Source organism: Sinohyriopsis cumingii, chromosome 1 (assembly GCF_028554795.1).
Source record: "Sinohyriopsis cumingii isolate HCF-2022 chromosome 1, ASM2855479v2, whole genome shotgun sequence".
Classification (NCBI taxonomy): Eukaryota; Metazoa; Mollusca; class Bivalvia; order Unionida; family Unionidae; genus Sinohyriopsis; species Sinohyriopsis cumingii.
Window position 1 is genome coordinate 54,999,295 of NC_142961.1, and position 23,643 is coordinate 55,022,937.

Below are 23,643 nucleotides of genomic sequence, written 5' to 3' on the forward strand. Positions count from 1 at the left end.
TAAGGATCTTAACGTTGGAATTACCGACTCCAAAATCAACAGGATTCCTCTTGGGCAATGGGGAACACGTGTACCACATTACGTTGAAGTCTGTTTTCTAGAAGTTAAATCTGTCATCCTGATGCCAACAATGATGCCTACCCACAGGTCAGAAGGATCATAGCAAGCCATAATACAAAAGGTGTAGGGTAGGGGTATACACATTTACGAAAGAAATTTGAACTTTTTTCAAGAAGAAAGTTTGCTGCGTTAAATGTGGACAAAAGGTCGGATTTCTTCGTGGTTACTTGGTTTCAGTTTTTCTTTGCATACACGCGTTTCTTTATACATATACGTCATCCTACGAGATAGACAAGGTGTAAACGACTTTATAGCAAACCATGGCATGAAAAAGATGGATGGATGTATGGATGAGTTGATGGGTAGATGAATGTCATACGGAGGCATAAAACCTAATTACAATAAGTCTAAGGAGTAATAAATGATCTCTGATGATGGGTGGGTGCCTGACAAATGTTTATTTCTTCTCATTCTTTAGTGTAAGAGACTTTAATATGTGGCAGTTAAAGACAGATTATTTCTTATAGATGTGACATTTTAGGACAGGATTGATTGTAAAAATCGGGCGATTGAGGTTAAGACATTTCAATTTTGTGGACAGAAAAAACAATTTGTGGAATGAAAACATGTTTTTTATGTTTCCAAGAAATTTTGTTTCTTTTGAAATAGGATAAAGTAAACTAGATGTATATTCTGGTGACAAGCTGCATTCTAGGATAGCTGAAGAAATGTGTGCTCCTAGTGCAAGGGCAAACTTGCATAGTTTAAAAAGGCGCCGTAGTTCAGTCAGATTAACTTGACATGTGTCGAATATGCATCGATACCAATCCAAAACATGTCTTTAGTACATGGAGTTCTTAAAGTGTTATGTAGAGGATATGAAATTCATGCTTCAAACTTGACCTATGGCTACTCGATATTAAGCTTCATATTATACTTTGCTTTCCGGCAATGGATTTTATGAAACTTTACGACGGATGGACCAACGTACAAGTGTAACACTATATATCCTCCACAATATATCAGGTAAAAATGGCAAAAGATGAAGTATTTGCAATCTTTGAAAACAAAATAAATGATATGAGTACCGTAGAAAACGCTGTGCTTTATACGCCCACCATGTGGTAAATTGTTAAAGTATATGTCCTTTAGCTAAAACCCATTTCCAACGGTTAAAGATATGACTTTTAGAATCCGAAGACAAAAGTTATCTTCCATTTGTGTTAAAATTTAAACCATGAAAAATTATTTAGTATAAAATAAACAAATAAACAGAACTATTTTTTGCATAAAATACCTTTTTACTTTCAGTCTCGGTAACCTTGACCTTTGACCTATTGACCCAAAAATCGACAGATGCCTTTCTTGTCTTAAAGGTATATAAGCCGCCCACAAAATCACATCATTGCTTGTAGTGAGTTATTTTGCGGAAACTGTTTTCGCTCTTGGGGTTACTCTGACCTGGACCACTGGTCTTTTAGCCCCCCCCCCCCCAATCATTGTCTTCCTTGTCTCGAATGCAAACCATTTACAAAGTCTAATTAAGGTATTTGGTACATAGCGTAAGTAGTTTTATGGAAATTGGGTTTCTTTCGTTCCCTATAGCCATGTATTTTGACCTTTTGTTCCCAGGATAAAGACTTCTCTTCTTTGTTTCAAATGCAATCCATCCCAACCGCTGTGTACAAATAAGTGAAAAATAGGACAAGGTATCGAACGAAAAGCATTTGTCTTCAAAGAGTCACAGTAAGCATGACGTTTGATCCCTAAATTAATAGATGTCTTTTTAAATCTCAAATACAAACTATTTGCAAAATTTTGTCAGGGTGTCTGCTTCACAAGTCAAGTTGTTTGGTCGAAACAGTTTTCTTGTAGACATTCCCTGTGACCTTAATCTTCGATATTTTGAGTCGAAAGTAGGTAATACACGATAAGAAGAAAAAAAAACTACAAAGCATATCACTGAAGCATGCCTCCCCGCCCCCGCATGTTATCATATGGTCACCTACCTTACTACTGCATAAAACAAAAAACACCACTGCGTCACAAGACCACTTCCTTAACTACTGGATATCAGAGCTGCAATTGCGGCCTCTTCTACCATCATACTAACGTGATATTTGAACCTAGTTACTCCATTGCATGGAATTGATAAAATGCTAACATTGTGGTATTTCAGAATCGCAACACAAAATTTACAATGCATTGCACAAGATAAATGACTACGTAGAGCTGCATTTTGATCAACAGTTTTCAGATACGCGAATAAAAAGATGAGTGAATTTAACATTAAAGCAATGATATCAGTATTAAAAAAATAATATGCACTTCTGTACAAGTTCGGATGAAATTCAAGTGTGGTGTGATAAAAAACAAATTTCCAAGATGTCACAATGTTGAACTGTTCATCTCAAACATGAAAGGATGTACTGCTCTGCTTCTCGGAAGCTGCTGATTTACAGACTGGTTTCAAGGATGGAACAATGAGACAAGTAGTATTAGGTTTCAGAGAATAATGATCAAAAATATGCAGTATGAAGAGAAAGTTAATAACGTATTTTATGTTGATAAGGACGCACGTTTGTTTTCAGCAAAATCTACGACACAACTTGGAGAGGTCCTCAGCTGCAGGAGGTCTGTATACAACGATTAAGTACAACAGAGATAGAGTTTGTGGAAAGCAAACTTAGATTTAAAGCAGCACATTTTGACTCAGTATAGGAATTATATGGTTTCTAATGAACACATGGAATGAAACAATTTTGCATCTATCTGAAATCATTTTAACTTTTGCAAGAATTTTTTTTAATGTTGCAAATTGTTGAAAATAAAAATGCAGCTGTACATGAATGCTATATTTACTTGTTGATTGTTGATCTGTCAAGCATATTTTGATATCTTTAAACTGTTTTAAATGACTGACAAAGAACAATAAATAAGACATACTTACGCTCCTGGAAGTACAATTTTGTTTACACAAACATGAGTCAAGTGTAGAAACAAATTAAACGGGGCACAAAAATATCAAAATATGCTTGATTAAAAGAATGGTTAACTAAACTATTTATCTATACATTGAACAAGTACGTGAGAGCAACTTCTTCAAAAGAAGCTTCTGTGTTACTTACGAGGATGATCACTGGCAAGCAGAAGTTGTTGACATACAAGCTTATGAAACGTGTAACGATGTGTACAAGTACATCTTCACAGTTGTATCTTTTCCAAACACAAATGGGCAAAGAGAGAAAACACATAATAGGGAGATAACATGCAAAAGGCTTTTACATACATTTTCAAAGATAGGAAACCTGGAAATATAGTTTGACAAAAGGAAGATTGCAGTAAAAGAGGTACGGATTTCTTCGTCAAGGAAAACACCTGGTACGTTTCAACTTACTCAAATATGTGGCAATTTTTAATGAAAAGCTTTAACAGAACACTCCAAAGTAGAATGTGGGCGTATTTCAATGAAAACAAAACCAAAAAATATGATGTTTTTTCCAATGTTAAATTGAGGAAAATAATAATAGTCTTTACACATCAATAGGTATGATTCCAGTCGATGCAAGCGGGGAAAAATAGGTCAAAAGTACAAACTATTATATTCATTGTTAGGACATTAACTGGTACATTTTATGCATTTCCAAAATTCAAGATCCATGACACGGTTAGAGCATGAAATTGGACAATTTTTGCAGAGGGTTATCTTTCTTCTTTCACTGAGGAAATATTCAATTTAGGCAAGTAATGTTAGATGATGCGAACTGTAAGACCTGAATGGAGGGGAGATATAAAATATATTGTACAAGGAAGGGATATGCAAATTGAAGAGATATCGAAAATGAAGAGAATGAAGTGGAAAAAATATATTTCTCGTAAAATGGAAGGGATATAATGAATCAGTTAATAGCTGGAAACGAAAAGAAAATATTATTCTATTGACATAAATGGCGGAAGCGCAGTAAGTTGATATTTTACCATAAAAAAATTGAGAACATCAATTAATAACTGAACAATTATAATGGCGACAATAGTAAGGCGTCACAAGTGGCAAGGAGAGCGCTGGTGGAGGAAATGGAAAACGAAATACATCTTTACAGAGATGCAGGGATTGCGTATAACAAAGATACGCATATGGTACAATAATGTAGAAATTTAAAAGATTGTACTACCAAATCAACAGAAAATAACATATGATTATGTTAAAGGACAATACATAGGAAATATAGTGCACAAGAGAAGCCAATTCGATACATAATTGTTATGCCAAACAATTTATCCTGTCTATTGTATTATTCTATTTGGACGGATTGACAAGTGGCGACAATAATTTGTTTTGCTTGATAAATATATTGGCAAAAAAGTAAATCGTACAGCTTGGGTTGTAATGTAATGTCCATTCCAAAGATTGAGAGAAAGAGAGAAATGTAAAAAAGTCACAAACATTAAAAGCCATTTTATGTCATCAAGACAATATAAGTAGATATGTATGTAAAAATCTGACTTATCATCTGTCTATTTGGAGTCAGCGAGTCCCTGCAGAAAAATATCGTTACATTTATTACGGACTTAGTGGATCTTATGATTGTGTTTTGTTGAAATGGCAGTGTCTGACCAAAGCGATAGGCAAGTTGTTTCTTCTTTGCTTAATCAATGGCTTGGTCATAAGTGTGCGGCCACCCCATTGAGAAGAGATGATGCTGGGAACATAACGGAAATTTAGCAAGTGAATGATAGTGTGGGGCATAAGGGAAATTTAACATGGGATAACACTATGTCCTATACTAGAAACGGCAACACACTCATGGAACAAAATGGTCAGGTCTCTATCGTCTCTAATGGAAATGTGTTGAATCATTTCTCTAAAAGAATGCCGCATATGTCACTGACAAAAACAAACAAAAATTATTTTGCTAGCCTTCCTGTTAGCCATTTGCCTTTTTGAGAAATTTAGTGCGCTGAAAATTTGGTCGCAGTGCAACATTTTGTTAAAAAAGAATGCCAATTGGCAACCCCAATTTATTTTTGTTCAGTTGAATCGACATTATCGGCTCAAAATGAGAAGGTGGGTAGCTATGGGGGCAATAGACAGATAAATCACTTTTTAAAAAGTATGTATTTTACCAATAATAATGAATAATGACATTCGGAATCATCCTGAGGGTGGGTGTCCAAGCACAGATAATGGAGAGATGACAGTTCTCCCTGAATCTGGTCACAGAAAACATCGTCCAGGAATGAAAATTGTTTCCTAACCCCTGAAATATATTTTACATTCAAATCACATAAACGATGATTTCCACATGCTAAAACTTCCAGATGAAATTGAAGAGTTTAAGTTTTAAGTCCCAACAGTGAAACACCGTTTCCATCCATCTATCTATCTATCAGACGCGCACATTCTTTATATATTTTCCTGCATTAGGCTTGCAGTGAAATTTCAAAAATATATCAAACACAGTCAGCAGGAATTTATTTTATTTTGAGGAAATAGTTATAACTTTGTCACAGAAAATCTGCAGGTAAACGAAATCCAGGTAATATAGTCACTGGCACACACACACACACACACACACACACACATTAAATTCAAAGGAAGGTTATCTCCTTGTAGAACGAGTTCGTAAAATCGCTCGTGATTGAATTGCGTGGATACTACAGTCTTTCTTTTGCTTATCGTAAATCGTATGGTTTTACTGAAGTCCGCTATTTCACGGTCACCTAGTTGTGTTTTACTCAAAATAATTTAATATCAACTACATTTTTCATTCATTCTTTTCTAACAGACCTATGATATACCAGTAGCTATATCTGAAACTGACCTGTTTTAAGCTTACGTAAGGTGCGGAGTAAATCCCTCTCTCTCTCCCTCCCTCCCCCATCTCTCTCTCTCCCCCTCCCCCTCTCTCTCTCTCTATCCCTCTCTCTCTCTCTCTCGCGATGGCAGAACAGCATCTGAAGCACATTTAGTTCTTAAGATGCTACAAAACTTTGCATCAATTAGGGTAGCATATACTCTCTCTCCAAAGTCACTTCACTCGTTACTGAAATCGTGGTTTGCCTTTGATTTAAAACACACAGTAAAACATGTCATCTGTGAACATTTGAGATCAGCAAAAAATTGTTCATTTTCTCAAAATTAACAAATTTACCCTCTATGAAGCTAAGAGTTTTTCTGGTAAACTTGTGAGTTTGTCATTTTTCCTTCATTAAAACCACGAACCTAGTTCTGGTTAATTTTCTACTGACACACTGGATTTCTTTTGTTTTTTTTCCCTCTCGAAGCCAAATTTTGATTTCAACATTTCAGAGTAGGATTTCGCAAAATGTTAGATCTCTCACATGACTGGCAGCACATGTTAACTCCAGGGACGTCATTGGGGGGGGGGGGGATACCCCCCTGAATTCGCATGTGCTGTAAAATTGCTGTAGTCTATATACGAAAATTAACAAGCCTGTCAAGTTTTGCCCCCACCCAGAAAAAATTGAAATGACGTCCCTGCTATTACTATCTCTTTAATCTGTTATTCAGCCTGAAACAGCGCGTTGATATTTGCATGAATCAAGTTTTGCCCTCCCCCTTCGTAAAAAGTTGAAATGACGTCCCCGGTTAAGTCGCTCTCGCCGAGGACAGAGATTGTTACTTCTCTTGCATGGTGTTTACCGGAATCACCTTCCACTACAGCAGCTTTGACGTGGAAGAAAGATCAGAATCAGTTGTACTTAATGTTGTCCAGTACAGAGAGAGAGAGAGAGAGAGAGAGAGAGAGAGAGAGAGAGAGAGAGATAAGGAAAGTTACAAACATTAAACGCCATTTGTGTGTCCTCAAGATAGAATAAGCAGGTCCGTCTTAACAACATTGTAGGCTTTGGGCAATGCAATGCCCTGGGGCCCCCTACCGGCCCTACCCACCCACAGGAATTCCGCTAGATGTCACTATTTTTTAAAATTGGGAAACGTGCTTCCTACTGCACTTTTAAAGCAAATTAAATTGCCAAAAGATCTTTCAATATTCATTAACAATATGGGCAGCATGATAATGCCCCTAGAAACGCGAGGCCCTGGGCAACTGCCCAATGTGCCCATGCCTTAAGACGGCACTGGGTATAAGTAGATATATATGTAGATATATATGGAGAATTATATTGTTGATACTCCTTAGCCCCCTCCCAGCACATATAGCTAGTTAGGACTTAGAAGTGACACCCTGTTCTAACCCACTTGATATTTGTTTGGGCTGCGTTTTGAATTTATAATTTTACACTACCATCCCCAGCCAAATAAATTTAGCAAATTAAAAACGGTTAGGTCAGCTAGCTGAATTTGGTTACATAAAACAACGTATTGGCCAGTATGGAATCTAACGGGAATTAAACATTACCCTTTTAGACTAAATATTTAACATGTGTGGGCCTGTATGTGGTTTAACTGAATTTAACATTAGGCCATTAAGTTGTAGGTTTAACATTTAGATTTATATGACGACAAGAGAAAATGTAACTTTCGGAAACATCCGTAATCTCCATAGGACCTAACAGGAAATGTAATGTTCACAATGTTTAGAGGACAAACATGTGTGAGATTCTGACTGGTCAAACGGGAATTGAACGCTATGCCTCCATGTCAAAAATGTATAGGGCCATCTAGAAAGGAAATGTTACAAATATCCACAGGTTCAATATGGGTGACTATATATATATATATATATATATATATATATATATATATATATATATATATATATAACTAGTTAAGTACTATCCAGCACCCATCAACCTACTATTAAACACCCCGCACTATACAATCAAAGTTTGAGAGAGTAGTACAACATCAATTTACCATAGTCGCACAATAAGTTTCTGTTCTAAAGAAAATAGATAGCCATAATGTTCATAAAAGCGAATATTTTTTCCATTATTTCTACAGAGATCAAATTCAAAATAAGCCGGTACATATTTTAACGGAAATCCAATGTTAATGCCTCTTATACAGAATGTTTGTTAAGAGAAAAAAATTAATTACAGTTGCATGTGATGTTTTCAAGTCCTTTTTTTAAAAACACAATGGCCCTTTCCAGAGTCCCCCTAGAACTCATGAAGAAAAGGATACTACTCAAATAACTGTGAAATGAAACAAAACCAATCTTCGTCCATTTCGAAATTGATATGTGGGTGTGCTTTTGTGAGTAATTTACTATCTTATTTATACTTAAGAAACAAATCAAGACTTAGGATACGTTTTTTTTTAGTATATTCTCTTAAATAGGGATGACAATGAAATTTCAAAACACATCACAAAAGCCCCTTATCCTTCTTTTATTTTCTGGTTTTTGTTTTGATTTATGCACAGTAATTGGTTCTTATGTTGTGTTTTATGCTGTGTTGCTTGAAATTTCATTGCTGGATTCAGTTCTTGTTCTGTGTTTTATTCTGCGAGTGAAGTGTTCTCCTTTTTCAATAGATTTTTGGAACACTCTTTGACTGGAGTTCTTTAGTGTTACGTTTGTCTCTATTGTATACTGCCCCAGTTATTCTATTTCTGTGACATTCTGGAAATCACAGTTTTTTCTCTTGATAGATGTAAAACGTATTTTAATTTTTATCTTGAGAGGAGTACTCTGGAGTTTCTAAAAAAGATTTGCTTAATGCGTATTTTCGAATGAATTTGCAAATTCCCCGCTTTGGTTTCTTTCATGGCACAACATATTTAAATCTATTAAAAACAAACAACAACTATAAAAACCTCCAAATATCATATTTTCTTTCTTTCATCAGTCACATACAATGGCATTGACATCATCACCCACCTCTTGTTTCCAAGTGTCGAATCCAAATATTTTCTAGCCACGTATATTTTTCAGTCAAACGTTCTGATGAGTAGATATGGTGCGAATAATGTCTTTCTCAGTCTGGGTTAAAGAAGTTTCTTTTATTACTCTTGGTGGCACTTGGTGCGCATAAAAAGTTTTGGCGGTCATATTTTTGCATGTACTGTTCATAAATTTGCAGCAAATAATCTGCAGGTAAAAGAAATCCAAGACTTTAGTCAGTAACACACACAAGACATGTCGTCTAAAATTAAAAGGAAGCATATCGTGTTGTCGAATCAGTTCTTTTAAGTACTTGGTAATCCTCGAAGATTAGACTGTTCTCATTGAGTAATTCCAAGGAATTTGGTTAACACTGATGAAAATATCTGTGGCATGGTGAGTCGGAAAACGTGTTCGCAGTTTTTCAATGCTTGAGCATTTTAGCATTTTCAAAGTAATCAACCTTTTATAGCACATAGATACCAACGATTATAAAAGTTATGCCATTTCGGATACAATTTTTTATTTGCGTTTCATTTGAATCTTTTCAACACCTACATTAATCTGGCCCATATTTCCACTGGTAGATTCTGAATGTGCTCTTATAAACTGTCCATTTACAACCATTTAATTCAGTGCTACACTAATTGCAGACGTTGTGGCATCAATAACCCTTTATCCAGCAGAGTTTTGAGGCGGGTGTGGTTTTTCCCGAGAATAGACCTTCGTATACTATTCAAATAGGGCATTTCAAACATGTTCAACTTTTAATTACCCATCTCACTTGAATCTGTACAAAGTACTTGTAAATATGATTTCGCACTTCTATAGATAAAGTCTGGTCGCATGGGGCGGCATCACATTCGTTTTCATTAAAACATTTAGTAGATCGTATTTTTGTGGAATTTGTCTTTCTCGGTGAATGTCTGTTCCCACCATGATATTTATGTCAAGGAGTAGTTATATTTTAGAACGGTACTGTATTAAAACAAACAAGCTCAGAATAAGGTTTTGTAGACATTTAAATCAAAGTAAGAGTTCCATTATATTTTTAAACTGCAAACAAAACTACATCGAGTTAAGTATCGTTCATTGAGTGTTTTGTACTTGTGTTCAGGTGTCGGTAAAAATGCCTATCACAGACAAGTAAGAATATGATCGATTGCATACACAAAACACTGAGATGCCATATGACACAGAGCTGATCCGATGCAATGTCGTGGGGCATCAATGAAGACTGTAGACTATTATCATCAGGTTTATGAAGACTCCATCTAAATGTCTATGGGTGGGTTGTATAACTGAATTTTAGAGGCTGAATATGTGAATCGAATATAGGAGTTTTGATGTGTATAGGTTTCCAGAACAGTCAAAGTGAAAGTTGAAATCTCTAAGAATACCCAGATTGCCAAGTATCAAATTTCCATACTCCAGAAAGTTAGAAAACTGCTCCAAAAAGAGAGACTCATTAAGCTTGTATTTTCAACTAGGAGGAGGGCGGTTGAGGGAGAAAAATGGACTGACCTTTGCTCCATTTTGAGTGCAGTTTGGAACAGTTCAAACAATATGTGATCGAAATTCAAATGTGTAGTAAATGAAGATTCTGGATAGCGTGGGAATGACTTGATGGATTAACAGGAGGATGATAGATGCGAGCACGTAGTCTCATCGCCTGATTAGTTTAGTCATGTTTCTGTCATGAAAAAAAAACAAAAAAAAACGTTGATAACCTGATCCTTGATCAGTTAACTATTTATCTGCGCCTTTCAGATAGTCCTACTGATTTGGCGTTGAATATTGAAATGCGCAGTGGTTGCTCAGACATTTGATGATTTAAGAGGAATTTGAATTAAGGTATCCAAATATACGTTATTCGCCAGATGGGTTTGAAATAACGTTAAGTTTTTCATTGCCATTTCCATTTAACTATAACTTAATGTAGTCCCAGATCGTTAAGTATAGTGCACAATGAAGTATTAAGGGCCAAGGAGTGGTTATTTAATGCAATAAATAAGGGTCCAAATTTATGACCATTTGCATAAATTTAAGATACATTTCTGTGCAAGTTTTATTCGATGGTTTTAATATTTTATTGTAATTTGTAAAGTAAGAGTCGATTGCTCGGTAACCCACGATTAAAGAGATAAGAAACTTACCCCTCGCTTTGGGCTGACTCTGCCATTTCAATTCAAACAAAGAACACAGGGCAGTCATTCAACATTCTGTCTGAATGCAATTTTACAATATGACAGGAAATCTTGAAAACAGCACGCAGTTTCGCCAAAATACGTTGAACTGTCAGTAAAGCTCGCAACATGTTTTTTTTTCTCCATGTAAATTCATTGTCTTTATTATGTGAGGCATACATTTTGTGAGTGCATTCAATACATTGGTATTTGACACCATTCAGGCCAATCCCTTAAATCCCATAAACATTATACGTGTTAAATTCCCTTTACACAACAGACTGCCATTCCCAAGTTAAATTTCTCCTATGCCACAGACTGTCATTCCCATGTTAAATTTCTCCTTACACAACAGACTGTCATTCCCATTTTAAATTCCTATATTTGCTCAATGATGACTTTTCTCACTGAGGTAAATGTACAATAATCACCAAGCTATTGATGATTGAAGCGAAAAACAAATGTTTATCGCACTGAGCCGACACTCATTACCATTGCAACTCAGAACATTAAGTCGTCCATAATATATATATATATATATATATATATATATATATATATATATATATATATATATATATATATATATATATATATATATATATATATATATATATATATAAAGAATACAAATCATATGGCGAATAACAATCATTTCAAGTGCACTGGATCCAGCAAGGGATCGCGTGTGTCAGGAATTGATTAGGATAAATGCAATAAACTGACAACGAACAGTGTGAAGGACAGTTATATACTAGTTTCGCACTGTTCGTTGTCAGTTTATTGCATATATATATATATATATATATATATATATATATATATATATATATATATATATATATATATATATATAAAGAGAGAGAGAGACAGAGAGACAGACACAGAGAGACAGAGACAGAGAGAGAGTTTTAATTGCTTCCCGAAGTGGAGGCTACGCAACAGTTTGGACTTGCAAGGGGGGGGGGGAGTGTTCTCATCAGCACTCAGTCTGCTTCGAAAAAGTCATGTAATTCGCCTACAAAGCTAAAGACTACAATCAGCAGGCTGTGTATATCTTGGAGAAATACATGATATCACGTGTTACCCTCCTTTCATTCTCAGTCTCCTTGTCAACTTGGACATATTCGACCTCGTACCACTTCAAGATTTCCGTCATCACAGTTTGGAACTCTACAATCAAGAAAACAAAGTATGTCTTTCCCAGAAACAAAAATTTCAATAGTCCAATGGGGGATTCTTTGCCGATATTTGCCGAGAACTCCTACGCCTGATGGATTTGCTGAATGCGGCTGTGAAAGTGTTAGTATTATGTCGCTTTCTTAGGCTCCCTTTATGACGATTCTGTGATCAAAATGGTGGAGGAACCTTTCACCACTGGACCATCTTACACAGTCTTCACAGTCTAAGGTTCCATCTAGAAGGTAGAGAAACCTCAATGGACTCACAATGGGGACGTATCTCAAGTACAACCTCCATCAATCACGATCAGTACGAATGCAGTCACAGAGGACTGGGATGTGGGAAGTGTCCTGTCATTTTGGGATGCCAGTGGAGTATATCACCCTCAGGATCATCATTTACATATCAACATCTCGGGATGAAAACCTTTGTATTCTTGTTTGATTTTTCTGAAGTGGTGTCTTTAACGATAAACCTACGCCCAAGTTCGACAAATTCTATTCTGATTAATGTGTTGCTGGACTCGCTGTCCCGCAAGAAGCAACTAATACAAACGGAATGATCTCTTCATCACTCGGTTTTCACTAAATAGGTGCCCAATGGGATCGACCTATAATGGAGATTTTGGCGACAAGGTGGAAAGCTAGAATTCCAACCTTTGTCTCACCAGTCCGGATCTAAATGGCCTGGATAATCGATGCTATTTCAGAAACGCTTGAAATCGAGATATTATCTCACCTGCTTTAAGCAACCACGACAGCATGTATTTCATCCCAGCCCTGAGTTCCAGAAGATGCACGTCTCGATCTTATTAAACTATGCCCCCAAGAACAAACAGTAGTGGAGAAATATCTCATGCGAGATGTCCTCTCCACTATGACGGCTTATGAAGGCAATGAAATATATTCTCAGAGTGGTATACATAAGAACACTTTTTGCCACTATAGGCACCCATACCTCAATAGTTAACTTCCTATGGCTCGTCGACAAGAAAGAGTTTGTACCAATAACATTAAATCCTAACGTTCCACGATCAATGGCAGACTGCGTCATCATGGAAGAGACCTATCCAATCTTCTGTTCATTTTGGTTTCTACGCGTCGAATTAAGTTGGATCTGTGCCCAAGTGGAATCTATCATGGGGCACTATTCTCATTGAACAAAACACCATTTTAACCACTCTCAAAAGTTTTATTGGTATACCTCTCAAATAAATTATAAGTCCTGCTTCCTTACCGAATTGGCAAACGGCAGGCAGAATCAGAGAATACATGCCCTATTGGTGGACCCGTCTACATGCAGTTGCGATAAAATGGGTAAATATCACACATAAATCCCCATGATTTCATTGACAAGAACATGCTACCGTTCATGGGTAATCAATATTTGGTAATACATTCCTGTCTATTCTCGACACTTCATTTCAAGGTCATTTACAGGACCCGGTGCAAAGTTTGAAGTGGTACTTGAGACCGAGAGTTGCGTTGCGGGAGATCACACCTCTTCTTGCCCACACAGAGGGAAAGAACAATATATCAAGCACATACTCTTTCGTCTTGGATAAAATGGGATTTTCGTTCCGCTGATCGAAAATAACCCCACACCAATTAATTTAATTCTTATCACGGCTCACGAAGTTGCCACAAACATTGCATATGAGTGAAACTGTTCTCTGTTATTATCCTTGCCGTGGGTTGGATATCCTAGTGCACTTCTCCAGATTTTGTCTCAGATATTTCATCCTACAAGGCTCAGTTCGATCGGGTGGGACCTACATCCGTGGCGCAAAAGGTTACTTTCCCTGGTTGTTCGACAGCTTCATTAGGACGAGGTTTCAAGACATCCGCTGAATTTGCGGGAGGTAAAGCATTTCGCTTTGAAATTTTCTCCTCGACATTTGGAGTCTATTTCCAAGTCTGGTTATCTAGAATCTATCTTGCACGCCTTTGGGGACCAGAGATGGTCTGTCTTGGGTAAGGGAACGTATCTCCCTCCTCTATATACGTATTCTCGTGAGGTATTTACTATGAGCGAGTAACGTATTTAAAGAAGAAACCTTTTATTTCTAGTCAAAAGAATGTTTCTTCGATAATACTTTCTCAACAATATTGCACATACACCCTCTCAGCTGCCCCGCAGTTACATCCATATAGAGAACACGCATTCCGCTTCGGTACATGTAGTATATGACGATTTCACGGAATTTGGCTCCAATACCTGTATCAAGGAGAGATCGTTCTATAAAACTGTCTCTTAGGTGGACAGATAACTTTGAGCTTGTTAACTTAAACGTTTTAATCCTGGTTGATTGGATTTGCATGGTAGTAGTAGTTCTCATAATTAGATAAGAATTATCAAAGCAACATATTTTACTAGAAAAAAATTAGTAACTCCAAAACATGTTGATAATACAACTTTGTACATAGTTTATTACTATTATTTGTGTATCCTCTTTACGTGTCTTTGCAAACATTCGAGATCAATCTCACTAATTTATGTGTGTTTGTTTCTTCATTCTTCATACGTATGTCCATTGATATGTGTGTAACAAGGCATTGACGCTTGATTTTGTGTTCCCGCAAAAAATTGTACATGCAGCAGCAAAAATGAACACTTTTGCGTTAGAAATAAATAAATAGAAAATTACTTACATTTTAGACGTAGAAATTAATCATTGAACATACGAATTTCGCATCTCTCTGAAGTTATTTTCCCCTTACTTCCTTGACAACAACGACAAACCCGAATTTATGCATTGCTAAATTGGACTTATATTGTTTTCAGATAAGGGCAAATAGTGTACAAATGACAAAAATGTCATTCACTGCGACAGATTAGGTCAACCCAATCCTGCCACTTTCTAAAGTCGTGTATAACGTATATGATCAGGCTACGAAAATAGGATGAATTTACGAAAACAAGTTGGTGGGTGGTGGTAAGTTGTTGCCTAAAAGCAGTTTAATCTTTCAATCTTCGATTCTGGGGCAAGTTTGGTTTATAATTTTTTTAAAAAAACTTTTCGTTTCCTGCGTTATTACCGGATATAAATCATCTTATGGTACCGAAAATGATACATTTTAACGTGTGACTCGTTAAAATATCATGTTTATGGTACCACACGACGAAATATATCCGGTATTAACGTAAGAAAGGAAAATATCCTCTATTTATTTTACTTGGAAAGATTTGTCATTATTAAATATAATTAGACAGAAGACATAGTAAACTTTCCATGTGTATATTAGGATCCAGAACAAGGGGAAAAAACACTTTCTGAAGTTTATAATGTATTCTCATTGCAACCTTATTCATGGAAAAGTGCACCACTTCTTTACATTGCACATGCACATGCATAATTTTTTCTCATTCTTTTGGTGATGTGATGTATACTTGTGATGCTTGTGTCAGAAACTATCTACTTTCTTCCAGGTCGTAAGCAGAAATGGATTTTCATAAAATAAATCAATATTCGAAAGGTAATTAATTTTTCTGAACTCCTTGGATGTTTTAATAGCTGTTTCATTGAATTTCCCCTCGCTAATTAACATTTCAATCTACAATAATAACAGTGATAACAGCAACGATGACGATAATAATATAATAATGACAACAATGATAACACTAATAATAATAATAATAATAATAATGATGATGATGATGATGATGACGTGATTATTATAAGAACCATCACGACGACAGCAGCAGCAACAGAAACAGCTACAATACTACTACTACGACTACTAATAGTACAACTACTACTAATAATAATACAAATAATAGTAATAATAATAATGATCTTATTATTATTATTATTATTATACGTTCCGAAATCGACGACTTTAATGCTACTTACTATGTTCTTTCTTGTCACTACCAAGATTTATGGACGAGGACATCCTAGCCATGGCTGATGACATTTTCTTCTTTACCAAATGTTTAAAGCTACTTGATTTGAGTACTGAAATAAATAAATATAATTACAGTAGTATTTTGTTCAATTTACCAATCGCCCCCTCCCCATCAACCCTCCGAACGCATTTCACCAGATCCGATCTTCTCTTAGCAATGTTTTTTGTTTGTTCTTTGCAGTGAATGGGACTATTTCTTGTGTTTTGCTGTGAACATTTATTTTAATAATGATTCATATTTAATTTTCCTACGTTCTCTGACTTTGTAACCTCGTTCTCGTAAACCAGCAAAAACTGAACAAACGTAATGAAAGTCATGTTGCAAACCTTGCAGAACATCAGTATTTGAGATTTAACAATGCACCTGAACGCATTGTGTTGATAAAAACAACATTTATGTAGTAATCTATGAGTGTCAATATCCTTGACATATTCCACTTTCAAAGTTATTTCTCTTCCATATGGTTACATCTAAATACGCACCCCCCCCTTTCCAAGTTGTTTCAATTGCATATGTTTACATGTAAAGTGTTATCTCTACTTACTAATTTTAGTTTAAATTAATTGGTGAATGGTTGTTATTCATCCCATTTGGAAACATTGAGTTCTTCTGAAAAGGTCCAAATTAATAAAATATCATCAACAAGCATGATATCAAAATATGGAAGGTTTTGGGTCTTAGTAAATATGTATTTCTCCCATTAGGCTACATAAATATAATGTTTGCATCAGTTAAAGGAAATTCTATTACGCAGCTGTAATTTGTTTTGAGCGGGGGGATCTGATCTTTTTCATTTAAAATAAAGTCGTTCTTGACAATGTAAAGTTTTATTAAATTTCATATTTCCTCAGCCGGCCGATATGGATCCAGATTTTTAAATACGATACTTCTACTATCAGCCAAAAAAATTATTTTTCTTGATGTTAGCTTAAAAGTAATTAACAACTGATGTAACCAGAATACAGTTTTTTAGAAGGATTAATTTTTTTCCTCAGCTTTTTAAGAAAATCATTTGTATCTTTAACATATGAAAACTGTTTCAGCAATACACAGTCTCACCTGAACAATCTGGATTGATGGGTTTCCCAGGAGGACTTTCTCATTATTTAGTCCAGCCCTCCGCAGGTTTGTAAATTTTCGAAAGAAGATCTAAATGTCATGGCCTTGAATAATTCGGAATAAAGTAGTTGAATTCATCATTGTAAAAAGAGGCTTTCACGTCCAATGCCATATGATGGTGTGTGTGTGTGTTTGATTTTTAACGTACCTTTAACAATTTAGTCATATCGCTACGATGTCTGCAGTGTGCAGTTTATAGAAATGGCTAGCACTGGGACACATGCCACAGACATGTAGCATCATGTTCCACCCAGTTACATTTACACAAGGCCGACCAGTCCTAACAATAACCCCTTAATGCTGAGCGCATAGCAAGGCAGCTATTAGTACCATTTTTAGAAGTCTTTGTTATAACTCAGTCGCGGTTCCAACCCGCGACCCCCGCATCCGAGACTAGGTTTTAAAAGAGGTTCATACTATTCTGAATCATTTGAACTCCCTTTCAAACCTTTACTGATCTCAGTCCACGACTAGGGTTGCATTTCCCTTATCTGCGATCTTTGTTACCAAAGATTGGATTCTGGAAAAAAAATGTAACCCCTACATTTCTGATTTATTGACTTTTGAGTGCTGAATCAAAACGTCAGGTATGCATTTGTGTCTAAATCCCAAAATGCGATGTTAGGGTCTATAACAGTATGTATAATGGATATCGAATGTTTGGAGAAACGGGGTTACAGGCTCCCAGTGTTTAAATTCTACTGAGTAATATGCAATAAATAAACAGCCTCTATCCATAGATAGATTAATCGGTTTGAAAGACAATACTTACATGGAGGACTTTGGTCCGTAGGGCTTGTCGGTGAGAGCACAGGGGATGAGTGATTAGAGGAAGAAAACTCTCTACCTGAAAGTAAATTAGCATGAGTATTGTATCAAAAAAGCCATTTACACCGTATAAATATATCTTATTTTATATTATGTTTCGACTCTTTGGTCTGAAACTAAGTAACAGAAAAGAGAAAACCACCAAGATTTGTAGCATTCAACACACTATTTGCTGCATGTTTTTTTTCTCCCTAGAAGTGAAAATTTATAAAGTATTGTGAATTAAATCTGAAATAGTCCTAATAGTTTATCAGAAGTCCAAGTATATAGAGTTAAGAATTAATTATATTGGTGTTCCGAATAAATTACAATTTCGAATGTGCTCAAGTGCCAACTGACTTGGTGTATTGCAGTGATATAATCCTAAATCTCCTTGAATTAATTCACAATAATTCCAAAATATTGATTTAGTCGGAAAATATTAAGGACTTTGTAATTCTAGTGAATAATTTAAATAAACAAATCCTCTCAAATAAAAAATGAACACAGCAATAAGACTGATTCCACTTACGATATTAAGGTGAGCAGGAGTAAATCCCAGTATAATCAACTTTAATATAAAAAGCTAAGGCACAATTTTGAGAACGATGATTAGGGTCAAGCGTTCATTTGCAGAACATTCTAAGTTTTAAACACACTTATATACATCCCCACTACCCTGTCATCCTAATGAAAATTTTCATCAAACTGTGAAGAAAATATTTTTCTAGAAAATTCCAAGGTTAAAATCAAGGCTGTATCCAGAACTCAAATTTAGTAAATATGTTTATCCTAGGTACCTCAATTCTTACCCTCAATTATACATAAAGGTCAATCACACAATACAAATTATATATATGTTCATTTCTTATGTTACTTGTTTAGGCTCGAAGAAACAGTAACAAAAGAAAGAGTGAAAACAACACGCTTTGAAAAATTTAACAAATAATTTATTTCCCTGGAAAAACACTGTAAAAATGAGGGAAAAAAAGAACTTACGGTTTTAAGTATCAAATCCAAAAATAATCCACAAATTAAATTTTACACGTCCTAGTAATGAAATGTTCTAATGAATTCAAGTTTGAGCTCTGACGAAAAATTCCAAAATGGAAGGCGATGACGTATACTGTATTCAGTATAGAGCTGATGTGTACAGTTCTTTGTGAACCACAGAAAATAATATTCTGGTGTCTGAATTCCGAATAAAATTTAAATAAATGTCATTTTCCAAGAATACTGTATACTCAAGCATTTCTAGGAAAAATAATTAATCTTTTTGAATCAAAATAATTTGAATAAAAATTATAACTCCAAACTGTCACAACAAAACGAACATCTTTACGTCCCAATGTTTAGAAACCCAACTGAGAAATATCTCTATAAACAAAGGCTGTACAGTAGCTTGAGACGTAAAACAGATTCCCGGATGATGGTCACGTGATCACATTCTAGAAAGGCTTGGAAGGAATCTACAAGTCTAATGGCATGTAAACAAGTACAGTCTCGATTCCACGATTATCATTCTTTCATTTAAAATGAATTTTAAAAAAGTTGTTTTATTGACCCTCAATCAAAGCCAGCAACTGAATCAGCATAAGATACAAAGTTAGGTGTTTACAGCTAACTCTTAGGTCAAACTAACTTCTGGAAAATATCACATTCATGGTAAACAAAATAACATAATTTTGACATATAATGAAATTTAAAAATTAAAATATTTTTAAACTTACAATCTACTAAATTAAATAAAATATAAATTAAATCAAATATACATAACACATTATCTTCATATTTTATACGGCTGTAACGATTGAGAACAATGGTTCTTTTGGCGGCAATTTAAATTCGTCAGACCAGGTATATCATGCTATGTAATTAAGGGAGTTAACTCTTTTATAAGTTATTAAATAAATGGTATTATTATCACATAATTCAATAGTTTTTATGATCTCCTCTTTTTTTTAAAGTTGATAAGCTGACGAGATTGAATATTCTATACATGTCCAATAGTGCAATGTACACATTTGCCATTTTATTACACGTATAGCTCATTTTCCTGTCAGTCTGATTTTTCAGATTAAGGCTACTATAATAATAATGTCATATCAACGTAAATTATAGAAAACTACTGATAATTTTCTTTTAAAAGGCGATATTTGAAGTTCAGTCGTTATGTGTTGTACCAAAACATTTTCCTATATAACAGTGATGGCCTATCTTATCACCTAATACTTTTTCACATATATGGTAATGAGCTGGTTTTCCAAAGGTAACTGTATCACTTGTCAATTTGATTTCAATCGGGGTTTCGAATACCTCGAATTTTCGTTGCAGTTCATAATACATATTATTTACGACTGTTTTACAACATTTTCCTCCTGATTTTTACCACGTTATAGAAAATGCAAATATCTTCTTCAAATGTATTGTTGTATTATAGTTATGGATACTTTGTGAATTAATCGGATATTGATGTAATTAATACACAATGATGTTTTCATCATCTGATATTAATAATAAATAAATACTATATCTTGAATTTTCTTGCTGTGAACATCCAAATTAATATCATCCAGTACCCCCAACCAAGCACATTTAATAACATTTTCATTTAATTTTTCAAATTTGTGATAGCATGCAAGGAAAAAGAAAAATAATATCCCCGAAGTTCAATTTATTAATACATTTGTGTATCTTGTTAAATATTCTGCTTTGTATTTTGGAGGATATAATGATGCTAGAACAAAGTAAACACTTTACTATCGTCGTTTTTAATATTGATGTGTGCTTTTTCCCGAGGCAGTGTCTTGTGGTATCATGATATAAATATTTCTTTTTCTTAGATTATAAGCTAAAATTCTTAATTCTACAGCCAAAACTTCTCTATACGTGCAGACACTACCTGAGTTTGAGAATTTGTTAACTATGTCTGTTAGATATATAAATACAAAGCTTATACAAGGTTCAATATCAGTTAGTGAAAATAAAATGCCTGCGTTATTTGACAAAAATCCTATCATTGTACGTTTCCCGTCTGATAAAATAAACAAACGGCTTTTTTCAATATATTTTATATTATTATGGAAATTTAACTAATCATTGGATATACTTGTAACAGTAGGTCTAATATATTTTAAAAATTAATACGAAGAGCGACATAAACAGTTGTCTAAATAGAAGACTTACAATTTATAGCTTTGCTTGTTTCACACACAGCTTTACTTATTTTTGCATTATGAAACTGACTTTCATAAAATTAAAATCTCGACAAACTTGGTAGTTTTTGTGATTTCATGTGTTGTTGTTATATTAAAATTTAATAATTTCATTTATAGTTATCATTATGCTGAATGTTTTTAGGCATTATTCCATTAAAGTCCTTACATATATCTCTGTGTGCAAGATGTTGTTTCTATTTTTTAAATATCGTACGACCTGATCCTTTTATAATATTACGTTACAATATAAAATATTTGAATTTTTAAAAATATTTCTTATTTCACGTTTTTTTGTAAGCCTTGTGGAAATGAAATGCAGATTGTTTTCAAAATATCAAGATTGATTTCAAAATTAGTACTCTTGGGTTATATAGTATGTATCATACAATTTTATAATAATTATAAAATAATTAAATATTCTGTGTATCAGACATTGGTACTTACTGTTTAAAATTTGTTTATAACTACACCAAGGTGAGTTTTTCTTATAATCACGTTTTAATACATTTTCAATTGTACAGACGCCTTAAGTGGCCTTATTTTTTAAATTCTGGCTCCGTACCATCAGTTTGTTTTCAGCTTGTGAATCTTCTAATTCATAAACGACTGGACTTATTTGTCTAATATTAATTATTTTACAAAAAGTATTCAGTACAGTTAGTTTATACCCTTTCTAAATGTATCAGTTTTCTTAGATATTATAACCACATCATCTATTTTGAATTCTGAGTATATCCAACCCACACCCATAACAAGAAATCATGATTATAAAGGTTTATATAAGCAGCTTGATTCATTTTCTGGTTTGCTAGCCTGTATATGGGTCATTTTAATATTTCTAAGTTTCGTTTATTGTATTTATCTATGCAGTAAAAAGGTTTCCACATTATGCCATAAAGCATTTTGTTAAATTGTTCACGTAGTACAGCTTTAACATCATTAAATGTATGTTTTATAATTAACAAAACCAGTCCATGTACATTAATGTTTGCTTCTTGTTTTTAACATCAAATAGATAAATATTTTATGTATACTGATAAAAGTATCTTATGCTAAATTATGACTTTTCTCAAGAAAAATATGTGACATGGTAGTACATTAGCCTCTTTGTAACTTAATTATACATGGCATTGAAACTTATTGTAAAATACCATAGAAAGATGTTTGTTCTTTAGTTTTTCACCAGTCAAATAATTATATCCCCTTTGATGCTTTCATCATCAGCAACATTTCTTTTAGAATAATATCTTGGACGATATCCATGATAATCTCTCTCATTTATGTTATGCATAAAAATATGATGTTTCTGTCGCACTGTTTGTATTTTATTTTCAAAATCTAATTTAATATAATTTAATTTACTAAATTTTATTGTAACATTAACCATGTCTGTACATTCTAATCCTATAAAGTAAAAGCAGTATTTTTCAATACATTCTGCATAATACGCATTTAATTGTCCCCCATCAGAAATATTTATTTTCAATATTGGTTATATGTCTTCATAAAAGCAATATCATAATCTCCTATATTTATTTCTTAAGGCTGGTCATAAAGTATAACACTTCTTTATGTGTTTGCCTTTTCATAACCAATGTAAATACTATTTTAGAATGATGTTATTTTCTTGTAACAATAGAATAAACGGGTATTTTTTCACAGTTAATCCACCTTTTGCAAATGCATGATTGTGATAATGAGATTTTTTTTTTTATATACACAAGTCAATTTTGACATAATTATAATATTTATAATTTCAAATTCGACATGCGAGAAACTTCACAGACGTAACCAATTATGAACTAAAGTAAAAAGGGTTTTTAAGGACAGTAATGTTTTGGTACTCGATTTTCGAATCTGATCTTGTTACTTACAAGCCTTTTGGCTACATTATCTTCTTTAAAAAGGCATTGAATAATTGTGTTTTATTGTTTTAAATATGGCTTGGAGCGTGCTGTTATTTTACATATAACGCATTGTTTCTTAACTAACGTCGCTATTAGAGTTGTTTACTGCTAGTGTTAGCGTTCCATCGCTAGTGGCGTTGCCCAATTTTGGTGCATTAAAACTAGTTTTTAATTTAATAGAGGGACACACGAGTAACAAAAGTATGAGTCTGTCGAAAGAAAATGAATTTCTATTGTGTTTTGTGAAACTTCTAATGAATTATCTTTCCAAGACATAGCCAATGATTTGAATGTTTCTTTACCTACTGTGCTAAGAAGTTTTCACAATACTCTGGATGTACTCTAGGTTAGATTAGGCTTTCTAATACAATGGCCAAATGGAGAACACTTGCGGGAAACAATGCCTATGTGTTTCAGAAAAGAGTTTGGCGAGAAAGTTGTTGTT

The 23,643-nt window shown here is 34.2% G+C and overlaps 1 protein-coding gene across 1 annotated transcript in view; it reads right to left on the reverse strand.

The window, feature by feature from the left end:
* Positions 1–23,643, reverse strand: part of LOC149806895 (regulating synaptic membrane exocytosis protein 2-like) — a 228,986-nt gene that overhangs the window by 18,426 nt on the left and 186,917 nt on the right. The window contains exons 15-16 of the mRNA XM_089959250.1: positions 18,039–18,113; positions 16,092–16,196 (exon numbers count right to left, since the gene is read on the reverse strand). Of these exons, the coding sequence (XP_089815376.1) occupies positions 16,092–16,196; positions 18,039–18,113 (180 nt within the window). The remainder of the gene's footprint in view (positions 1–16,091; positions 16,197–18,038; positions 18,114–23,643) is intronic.